We start from the raw sequence: 12,225 nt of genomic DNA on the forward strand, positions 1-12,225 counted from the left end.
ATGGATGGGTGGATGCATGAATGATGTATGGATGGATGCATGGATGCATGCATGATGGGTGGATGGATGGGTGGATGCATGAATGAATGATGTATGGATGCAGGATAGGTGGGTGGATGCATGAATGAATGATGTATGGATGCAGGGTGGGTGGGTGGATGGGATGGATGGATGGATGGGTGGATGCATGAATGAATGATGTATGGATGCAGGATGGGTGGGTGGTTGGGTGGATGGATGCATGAATGATGTATGGATGGATGGATGGATGCATGCATGATGGGTGGATGCATGATGGATGGATGGGTGGATGCATGAATGAATGATGTATGGATGCAGGATGGGTGGGTGGATGGATGGATGGGTGGATGCATGAATGAATGATGTATGAATGCAGGATGGATGGGTGGGTGGATGGGTGGATGCATGAATGATGTATGGATGGACGCATGCATGATGGGTGGATGGATGGGTGGATGCATGAATGAATGATGTATGGATGCAGGATGGGTGGGTGGATGGATGGATGGGTGGATGCATGAATGATGTATGGATGGATGCATGGATGCATGCATGATGGGTGGATGCATTATGGATGGGTGGATGCATGAATGAATGATGTATGGATGCAGGATGGATGGGTGGATGCATGAATGAATGATGTATGGATGCAGGGTGGGTGGGTGGATGGGATGGGTGGATGGATGGGTGGATGCATGAATGAATGATGTATGGATGCAGGATGGGTGGGTGGTTGGGTGGATGGATGCATGAATGATGTATGGATGGATGGATGCATGCATGATGGGTGGATGCATGATGGATGGATGGGTGGATGCATGAATGAATGATGTATGGATGCAGGATGGATGGGTGGGTGGGTGGATGGATGCATGAATGATGTATGTTTGGATGCAAGGTGGTTCCGGCTCGCTCGCTGCGGTGCAATATGCAAATTAGTTTACGCCTCACCACTTTCAAATGTCACCAACCGCCCCTGCCACCAGGCCATTAAGTGCATTGGTTGAAGTCCTCGGCTTTCGTGTGCTGGACTAATGCATTCTAGGTGTTATAGTCTTGTCTTATTCCAGCCCTGACAATTATCTTGCGTTAGTTAGAATGACGCTTTTACGGCAATTTCTCGCTTTGCTGGGACAGACACACAAAAGCGAAGCTTGCTTATCAAAGGCCACAAGATGGCGCTAGTGTACTACAAGAGGAGTAGACATCTCTCTCTATTATGATGTAGAAATATCCTCCTATCACAGAAACTCAAATGCAAGCCAAACAAACTTCAGATATTTGAAGACCGAAACACAAAACCACACACCTGCCTAATTACTGCAAAAATGCATCCCCTGCTAAAACCATAGTATCAAACCGATGTCGATGTACAGACGCAAAAAAAAGCTTCCAAATACATGCCAAAAACTGGGTCAGTCTTAAACTGCAGTGAAAAAAGGGGCCTAATTGGAGAACTGTACAGGGAGAAGATCTCCGTTGGGGCCCCTCTCACATCCTGTAGTGCACCTCGTGTGTCCCACGTGGCAGAGAGACTGGACAGACTCTGTCAATTGATCATGATCTGATCATGCCATTTATTGGATTGGTCGCCAGTAAGGGAATCTCTGTTTAATGTATTGTTTCTCTGCTGGCCCGCCCTACTTCATGTGTCCGACTTAGGCTGTGGGCTGTGCCATGCTACTACTAAGTGTGGGTGACATTATACTGTTACCGAGAAAGTGTCACTCATAGTTGTTGAATGTCACTCATAATTACTGTGAAATAATGAAAATGTCACACATAAGCAATCTGAATCCTTGACAGCTATGTTATTCCATTGAACTAATTAGGCTAACATCAGAAATCAATGATTTGTGGCGGAAAGTTTGGGACTGGAGACAGTTCCTGGACTAAGGTGGTCCCTCCAGGGGCAGTGGAGTTTAATCACAGCCACTTGACATTATATCATGTGAAGTTGAAAGGACAGTTTCAACTTGAAACCATGCTCTGGGGATATTTTTATGATATATGAGGAGTGGCAGACGTGTGTGCCCAATGTCCTGCTAGTCATGTGACTTCCAAAAGGTGCAATAGGAATGAATAGGGTTATGTTCCTTGAAACTCCTTCATGGAATGTTGATCAATGGTTCAAGACCGTATTTGATGTTTTGGAAGTCTTGACTCAGACAAAAGCATCCTGATGTTCGATGTTTTACATATCTTGAAGAGTGCACTGCCCATATTTCACACACCCCTGACAGCCTGAGAGTTACAAGGATGCTTCATGTAGAGTGTTACAACTTGTAGTAGATGACAGGATTGGTAGAGTATGAAGGTTAGTAGTGCTGTTACTCATGGTGCAGAAGAATATGTCTCAAACCACAAGAGACGGTACTTAGAAAGTGATGGAGTTAAATTGCGATGTTAGCTACAACACATGACTGTGGCGTACACTTCAAGTCAATATGACAAAAGCCCATGTGAAAAGCAGGTCTTGGAAGGTAAACCTGCAACTCAATCTCATGGGAGGGAGTGAACAAACTTTAGGAATTAGAAGTTGTCCACAATCAAGAGAGCTTACAGATGGCCATAATTGTACCGCTCATATCAAGGATTTATAGCTGCCCAGGCTATGTCGTCCTATGGAACTGCCTAATCTTGCCTTAAAACTATATGTGCTTAGAGAAGGAGTTCATACGGCTGTCCCGCACTTTTAAGCACATTTCTATGAAGCCAGGGTTTGGAACATTAACATAATAAAAATGAAAAGACTTGTTTATGAAATGTCTTTATACAAACTGTTTGTTTTAGATATTCTCATGGGCCTGGAGTGGTGCAGATTATTGACGTAGTATTTGGGGTGTCTTTGATCTACTTCAGGTTCAGCGTTGCTGCTTTTACAAGATACGATGCCCTGGATCCTGCTGTCTCATTCTCCGCATTCTCAGGTATTTGTTGGGAACGTATTCTACTTGGGGTTGATTTAAGATCTGTAGTTGTTAATCTAGCTCTAATGTTCTTGCTTTTAAAAGAGTATCTATGAGAACTACAAGTGCTATACACTGAATTATCAGACTCAATGCTTCTACTTCACTCTATTTCAAAGCAACTTGTGTAACATACCCTTATGAAGTGTTATACTGCCTTTAGAAGATTGTGATAACTGTGAATATTAACCAGTGGTTAAGTCAATCGTAACCAGCAAAAAAAAGTCCAATGAAAAGGTACGTGATTGAATATACATCCATGTACATTGCCTATTGGGCAGTCCTTCTGAACACTGGAACTTTGAAAATGTTGACTGTGTATTCATATAATAAGGTCTAAATATGCATACCAAATGTATATAGAGCCAGCCGTCCTAAATCATTCAATTAGAAGTCAAGTGTTCAACAACATGGTTAACAAATCGGGGCCATCCAATGGAATGGAATGCATTAGACATACATGTAATGCCCTCAGACAGAAAGGTCTTGTATTTTCTATATATTTGTTTAATAGTTGCAGCATTTAAATCCAAAGGTATTCAACTGGTTAATAGTAGGTTAATAGTAGGGTGGGTTGTGTTTAATGTAGATGGGTGGATGTGTTGGGTGGTCTGGTCTATGTTTCTCCTTCCATTAGTTATTCATGTATGGTATCTATGTCCTATTTTTGCGATCCTAGATAAAACGCAGTGGAGCACTGCCCATGGTCAAAGACAAGCACAAAGCCAGTGTGGTCAGTTAAGGCATTGTGATTTAATGTTCTTTAAAGAGGTGCATCTTCTACACTTTCCTAAATTGGAGCAGCATGGTGCCAGTCCTGATTCATAGAGGGATGTTGTTCCACATCCTGGGTGCATAGATGGAAAGGGCTTGCTACTTTGTTTTTCTACAGTCTGAGGGTATCCTGGTTGTGGGTGTGCTGAAGCCTACCAAAAATGATGATCTTGTCTGCAAGATAAGTGAGGTTGTTGGTCATAATGGCTTTCTAAATTATGCAGGTGGTTCTGAAGATGGTGTGGGCCAGCAATGGGAGCGAATGGAGTTTCATCAGAATGGAAGTGATCATATATCTTAATATCCTGGGTGAGACAAGCTGCAGCACGTAGGATGCCCTTAAGAGGTGTCAGTGTGGAGTCTGGGAGGCCATGGAGCATGGCTTTTCTACCATCCAGATGGGAGAGTACGAGAAATTAAACCGAAGTTCTGAAGTAACTCTTTGGAAGAAATAGTTTTACTTTATTTAGAAGAGAAAGCTGGTACCAAGCTATCGTTGTCTTTTTCAGTGTGTTCTTTATGAGTGAGGTTGGTGTCCTGGATGAATCCAATAGATGTGGCATTCAGTGAAAGTTGGTGTTCAAAGTAGTCAAAGTCCTTGTCTTTGAGCCAGTATTGTTTTTTTTCTTGTTTGTTGTTCTTGGCAAATAACAGGAATTATGTCTTGATTAGATTGAGCTTCAGCTAGGTGCTGTAGAGGTTGAAGATGACAGGGTATGAAACCCTGGGGTTTTCGAGGATAACAAGGATATTTTGGAACATGCAGGTACAAACTGGCATTCATTTGAAAGATAGCAAGAGAACCAGGTAAAGACATTGCCAGTTAATCCCATTCCCAACTCCAGTGTGCATATGTTTGTGAGATGGTCAACTGTGTCAAAGGCAGCTGAGAGCTCAAGCAATATCAGGAGGGGGTGGTCATCTTCATCTGTGTGGAGGAAAAGTGGAGGACTGTGCCCTCACGTTTTGTCAGCAGTAATCCGAAAATGAAATACAGACGTTCTTTGAAAGTTTTATGTGCTTAGTTTTTATTTCATGTTACATCTGTCGATAAAGAACAGCCGACATGTGTTTCGCCCTGGTGGCCAATACGCCGTGGGCTTTTTCAAGGCAAGGGTCTGCTGTTGGCGTAGGTCAAGGTCATGATTCTGTTAGAAAGCAGGTATCTCGTCTCTGCGGTCCTGGAACAAAAAATGTCATCTGTGGTCAGAATGGCATCATCGAAATGTGTGAGGTAATGGTCTTTGTGTTGCAGTGTGAGCTAAGTCATATTAGTAGTGGCAAGAGGTGGTTCTCATTAAAGTGGTCTTAGAGACGAACATAAACTACTTTTTCAATGATCTTTTTAATATATTGCAGGCAAGTAATGGGCTGATAGTTGTTAGGTTTCTGAGGGTGAAGGTTTTTGTTTCTCGGGAGTAGGAGCATCTGGCCTGACCTAATAGCTTCTGGGAAGGTGCCTTGAGTGAGAGAAGCACTGACAACGGTGAGTAAGGGTTAGCGAGTGTCAATGAAGGGATTCTGTGGGTCATAAGAGAAGACGGAAGTCATGCAATGCTTGATTGTCTTGAAAAGCATTCTGCTTCTGTGATGGCTTCATTGATGGTGTTGGCATAGTACTTTGCTTTGACTGATGTGAAGAGAGGCCTACATGTTGCACAGAGAGACTTCAATATCAGGAGGTCCTCAGGAGAGTTGTTTTTCTTTAGTGTCTACAGAGCGATTGTTTATTGTCAGTAAGGTTTTTAAACCATGAGGGTGCTAAAGACTTTGCCATGCACTTCCATGTTTTAATTGGGTATGGATCTTCACATACTTTTCCAAAAGAGGATTGACATTGTTTAGGGTATGGGCATTGGATGTGAAGTTGATAGGGTGGGAGATAAGTTCAAGCATTAGATTGTCTATGGAGAAGTCTTTGACAGATCTAAAGGTTTGGTGTTCTCTTTTGTGTTGACCTTGATTTGTTGGTAGGTCTCTAAGCAGAGAAATAGGGATGATCCTGTCCAGGAGTATCGGTGGTTTACATTTGATTCTTTGTGATGTTGAGAAGCCACTGGTGGGGTGTAGCCTTTGAAGAATTTTGGTTGTGTCACATGCATTACCACGTTGGCTGTCAATGAGGTTGAAGAGGATGTCTATTGTTTTTTGTTTTTTAGCTTTTGTTGTCTCGGAGTTTGGAGCTACCCCAGAGGGTGATGTGGGCATGTTGGATGGATGAGGTAGTAAGGAGATCTGAGAATTCATCAATAAACTCTTTGTTCTGCCCAAAATGTTTGCAAGTGTGTTGGAAGGTGGCGGTCTGAGTTGAGAGAGTAGGAAATAGCATGTCAGCAGTTCCTTGGAGTTGAATGTTACTTGCTTGCGTAGGGTACAGGGCCAGGAGGGCATATAGATGCCAGCAAGGTATTATCTCTTCCTATGTTCATGATCCGCAGGATGTATGCTGCAGCCTGTGGGAAGAAGGGTGTCTAGGATGTGTGAGGATGTGGAAGTGAACCATGTGTCTGTGTGGAAGAGGGTTTCTTGTTTGTGCTAGGTGATGATGTCTTAGATGCGTGCGTGGAGTACTGCAGAGTGAGTGTTAATGAGTATATGTTGGAATGTATGTCCTGTAATGTGAGGGGTTGTTCTATAGTTTCAGGGGGTGTGGTAGTTAGTGTGATGGGTTTGAAGTTAGGTCTATGAGTTGTGTGAATGCTATGTAAGTGCCTGACTCATCAAGGTCTTGTTGTGATTGTAGGGATTGGCAGTATTGGCTGATTGGTGAGGCACATGATTTTATCTTACTTTGTAAGTTTAATTGGAACAGAGGTTCTGGCCCAAGGCCATTCCTGGCCATAACAGGTCCAAACAGGTGATGCCCCCATATTTGTCTGCCCTTAACGGGCTCAAATGGCAATACCCTTGTCTGCATCTGCCCTTTGCTGAGGACATCAGGGCAATGGAATGCACTTAAAATTGGAATGAAGTATGGAGAAGGCAGGAAGTGATATCACTTCTTGTGCAAATGGGTGACGGGCAATACAATAATGTCACTTCCTGTGGAAATAGACAATGGGAAAGTAAGTCTTCTTGCCCGGCTTTCTCTTTAAAGCTATGTGATATGATTTCTAAGGGATTTAGAATAAAATTTAAATTACCTCATCACTGTGAACAAGCAGTAGAGTTCCTCACTTTGATTAGTTAGTATTGAATTGTGAAGCTTCCTACCCTCCATATCCACAAATTTTCTTTATTGAAGTATGACATCTCTACCAAAACCTCTGCTATAGATATGGCATACCTTGTGGTTAATATAGTTCCATATTGTGTTTTGGGCTGAGTAGCATGAGGTTGTGTGGGATTTTTGACTTGTTTTTCCTAGTTTGAATTTGAACCTTGAATCTACATTTGATGGCGGTGTTAGTCACCTCAGTGTATGGGGATCTCATCACAGCTGTAAACATTGAAAACTTTGATGAATTGTGAGTTTTATGCCCATATACGGAATTTAGCAATTGCCTAAAGGAGCCACAATAATGGTTCTGGTTACTGTGCTTCAGTAAGTATACTCTTTATTTTTGTGTTTTTGGCTAGAAGTAGGAGCTTTGAGTAAGATGGTTTACATGTCATTTCAAATTTAGCTGAGAGTCAAAGTTGACTATCAATATTTTCACTTTTGATTGATTACTAATTTTTGCATTGTATCCTGTGTTATGAACATGTAATTCTGATATGGGCATATTGTTTTCAGTGCTGACCTATTCATTCCATTTGCTTCCTAATTATGTTTAGCCAATTCTCATCTATCCTTGTTAAATGTTAGACCAATGGATGACAATTCTAGTAGTACTGTTGCCCATGAAATGATCATCTTAACAGTTTGATGCCAACAGTATGTGTGTGTGGAAGTATGTGTCTAAATTTGGTATGAAAACATTAAAAAAAAACATTTGGTAAATTATGAAAATTCACTACACTATTTAACAATGTACTACATGGCCAAATCCAAGGGTTTTGTGACCAGGGCTTCTAGTTGAGGTGTTTGGCCAAAGCTATGAGGCTGGGGTCATACTCTAGCCTGATTTCCAGGTTAATTCCACCTAACCATCACATCCCCTTCTACTTCCTTTTCTCTATGCTCCTGCAAATCAAACTTTCTTCTTGTAAAGTGGTAAGGTAATTCGTTTTGTAAAGTGCCAGCTTTATAAACTATTTGGCACCTGTGAGTTAAAATTCTGAATACAATCAGAGCCCATGCATCTGCCAAAGCAGAATACAATTAGTTCCCTTGAATATAACATTAATAATCTTCTTGATTTACTCCTTGATATTCAATTTTGTTTTGTTGGTTACACTATATAAATGATTAATATTATGAAACAAATGGAATCTTTATGTTGTTTAAAATCAAATGGATGTTCGTTGCACATTATGAACAGAACATGTGGTCAGTAAATGGAGAAATGCATTCTTTGCAAATCTACGACCTGTATAGACTTGTCTTGCTGGTTATGTTTGACACAATAGCCTGGTAGTACTGTAAAATCACTTACATTCCAAGATCATTCTCTTTGACCTCACTGACCCCAGAAAATCAAAGCTCAAACAGTCCTGGCTTACTTTTGGAAGGTGTATGGAAGACCTAGTTCAGCTAGCACATGCAGGCCTTCCATTGAATATAATCTAAAACGTGATATTCATTCTGAGAAAGACATAAGGCTGTATTTACATTAAGGAAAAATTCTTAGTAACTTCAAGAAGTCTTGTAGAACTCAAGAACAAATTATTGTAGATTTTCGAAAAGAACTGGCAGCCACAAGGTGGAGGCACACATGTCTTAATGCCAGAGACAAGGAGGCACATGCAGAACTGCCCAGAGTGATTACCAGTGGTTGAGATTTATTCAAGCATTCCATCCATCACTGTTTTGTATACTTATTATTTCACCCCAAGTGGGACAGGTATGCCCAGACGTAGGTCCCATGCACATTGTCACTGAAATCAAGCTGTACCTGGCTGATGAGCCCATAACTAGTGCTAAACCGGTCCTTGGTTGCCAGTATTCTGGTTCAGGAAATACTTGGCTTGGCAGAGCGGGCTGGACTGTTCCTTTTGGAGCAGGTTTAAGACTGATTTGAATATAGCTGTGTCCAAACTGAGATGGCATGGTGTGCAAAATAAGGAAGGACTGGGATGCAGCCCGAGTGATTACTAGTGGTTGAGATTAATTCAAACATTCCATCCTTCACTGTTTTGTATACTTACAACAAATGGTAGAGTCACACAGACGTTCCTGGAGTTCATCATGGCAAGCAGTGAGGTCGCTGGACCAGCATACGTTTTAACCTTGCTGCATGTGTGTGGCTTTAGCAGTTGGGCAGTCAGGCAGTTAGTTGGTAAAACCTTAAAATACTCCGCCCCAAAATTTAAATTGGGGGGCCATCACCAAAACGGAAATAAGACCCGTGAGGGACTGAGTATTTTAATGAAAGGAACGTTGAACCCACAAACTTTTAAAAGAGATTTGCCTTTAATGCACAAAGTTAGAGTCACAAGGACGCCTTGAATTCATCATAAATCAAGGAATGGTCGAATATAGCAGAAGAAAAGAGAGTGAAAAATTCTTTAAACGAACCAAGCCCCACGATTCAAGGGGAGATAAAATAGAATTGATATAAGAGAGAGACAGAATCATTGTGTCTTGATAAAGATGGTATGATTAACTTGAATCCATCTAAACGCGTCGACGCTTTTGAAGGCACAATCCAAGGACTAACATAGACGGGTTAATACTGATTGGATCAACGTATTACTAGCTGTGTTTTTGAGTCCCATGTGATGTTTATTTGTAAATGACAAAGGGCTGTGTCGTACATATGAGTTTGTCTCTATTATGCTGGTCATAATTGTAAATTGTTGCTAATCAATTCCCCCCTGGTTGATATGTACCTTATGTCTTTTTAAAAACTCTTTTTTTATTATGTTATAATTGTGATGCCATATGCGTTTTTAATCTTTCTGGAATAATATGTGAAAAATCTTTTTAATAAAACGCTTTTGTTTTATATACATTGAATGTACTATTCAATATTTCATTGCATTGTCAACTACTGTGTATGGATATTTGAACTGTTGGGTCAAGGGAATTTTCTCTGTATACCACTTACACCATTCATTCTCAAATTTGATGACCTAGCTTTTCCCTTTCTGCTGCAATATGAGTCTGCCTTTCTGCTTGCTGAACCAACTATGGAATACAGCTCAAAGTGTTGAGCTCCTGTGAAAAGACTCAAATGTGTGATTGTGCTTATAGTTACGCCAGTTCACCTCTGTGTGTCTTATTTTGACCTTGACATTTTGAGAAGTGAAGAAGCACTTGTCTTTGTTTGCTACACATAGAGCATTAGACTGTTGGACTGGGTGCACCCACTCTATCTCCATGTATAGCAGAGGGTGGCTGCTGCTCCCTCACGAGGCTATATGGATTGGACACTGATCGTTGGTGGCTGCTGATTTATAACTGGGGAACAGTATCTTTATTATCTTTACTCATAGGAGGGTTGTCTACTGAGGTTCTCATTAAAATCTGTCTGTCTTCTATAACCGGAGACCTTAACCTCCTCCTAAGTTTATGTTGTAGGGTTGACCATTGTGTGGTAACTTTTGAGACCATGTCTTATACCCCAATTCTGGATTAACTCTGACCATCCAGAGGCAGTACTTTGTATACGCATAGTTGTAACACTGAAGCACCATATCACTGGAGAAGATTCTACAAGACCTTGGCTTAGATATTCTGTAACCTGACAAGGCTCAGAAAAAAACTACATCCAGAGAAAAAGACCCAACTAGTGTGTCCAGCAGGTTCGAAACAGGTGTGCAGTGGCTTTCATGGAAATTAGCATCCCATGCTATCAAGGACCAGCTCACTAAGGCCTTCCTGGAGAACAATATAAGAGAGAGAGAGAGTCTGCCCCAGAGCCCAGCTGCCCTTGGTAGAACTAGAGACCTCTCTTTCACATCCGATTTATGAAAGTGCCAGAGAAATGCTGGATACATTGTAAGACTGCGGTTATTAGTGAGCATGTACTGCTGCTTGGCCTCCCTTCTTAAAGTCCCCATACTGGGCAATAGTGAGCAGGTGAGTCCATGTCCCTGTGGCAGGCAGAGCTATCTATCTAGATTCCTCTGGAACCAGTTCTCAAAGTGAACCTTGTGAGGCACCGGTATTGAGGTAACATTGGTCCCCTGAACTGTGTTTAGTGACCCTTGTTGCCACCAAGAGAGAGATTGAAGACTCTGATACACCAGACAGCCCAGTGGCATGAGACTTCCATCTTCAAAATCAGCAGCAAACCATGTTTTTGGTTTATGATCGGTCCATTTTGGCAGGGATTTTACTGTGTTTAACATGGTATTGCAGTACGAGGTCTGCCCAGCTGAAGTTTCTTGCTTGATGTCTGAGATGTAGGTGAAACTGTAGCAAAGGGCAGACATGTTACTCCCGCTAAGATACTATGCTTGCATTCATTGAGTGACATTTATAAATGCTTTGTCTTCTGTGGTATACTTGTCTTTTCTCAAAATTTCAATGTTAATAGGATGTACTAAAATGATTCTCAGTAAGCCTTTCGACTCGTTTGCCACAAATTCTATTCCACCTGAAGCGGTGAGATTCTGATCATCTGTACTTGCACCAACAGCCCCTCCGAATGATGGAAATTCCAATCCTGTCCCCATTCCAGTTGTGGCTGGAGTTGTCGGTGGTGTCCTTCTGACCAGCATGGTATTTCTTGTCCTGGTGTTCTGGCGACGATCTCGGTTAAGAAGGTACGGTTCGCTGCACCCTTTGCAGTCTTCTATTTGTTCAAATAAAGCGCACTCCTAACTACTACAAATTGCAGTGCTAATTTTGTTACCCAATAAAGAAGTTCATATTAGCAATTAATCGGAACCGTTTAGGGAATGTAAAACACCTCTTCAATCACATAATTTCAAGAGGAATTTACATTTGGTTTTTATCCACTCCATTGTGCTGATGTGATTTGTCAGTATACATGTCAATTAGATTAGTTTAGTACTTACACAAATAAGTCATAATCATTTGTCGAAACATTACCTTAATTTACAAAGATAAAAATGAAATACAATTTGCTACATTTAGTATATATATATATATATATATATATATATATATATATATATATATATATATATATATATATATATATATATATATATATATATATATATATATATATTCTCCATTGCTGGTTCCTTTTTGCCACTCACGCAGCGCTCGGAATGGGTGCGGCGCCCTGCAGCTGAACCACGCTGCTAATCGATTTGCCACTGTTCCCTCTCAAAGGGACAAAATGGGTCGCACTCCACGGGCCAATTTTGCAATTTTTATTTTTTCATATTCCACAAACTCAGGCAGATGTTAAGACCTACGCGTTTCGGTGTTACAAATACC

At 41.2% G+C, this 12,225-nt stretch overlaps 1 protein-coding gene across 2 annotated transcripts in view; it reads left to right on the forward strand.

Annotated features, from left to right (window-relative positions):
- Positions 1–12,225, forward strand: part of LOC144755356 (receptor-type tyrosine-protein phosphatase V-like) — a 704,907-nt gene that overhangs the window by 541,781 nt on the left and 150,901 nt on the right. For both annotated transcript variants that reach the window (XM_078644168.1, XM_078644167.1), the window contains 2 exons: positions 2,884–2,951; positions 11,453–11,579. In XM_078644168.1, coding sequence (XP_078500294.1) covers positions 2,884–2,951; positions 11,453–11,579 — 195 coding nt within the window. The remainder of the gene's footprint in view (positions 1–2,883; positions 2,952–11,452; positions 11,580–12,225) is intronic.

The sequence above is a fragment of the Lissotriton helveticus genome, chromosome 5_1 (genome assembly GCF_964261635.1).
Source record: "Lissotriton helveticus chromosome 5_1, aLisHel1.1, whole genome shotgun sequence".
In the NCBI taxonomy this organism is placed as follows: domain Eukaryota; kingdom Metazoa; phylum Chordata; class Amphibia; order Caudata; family Salamandridae; genus Lissotriton; species Lissotriton helveticus.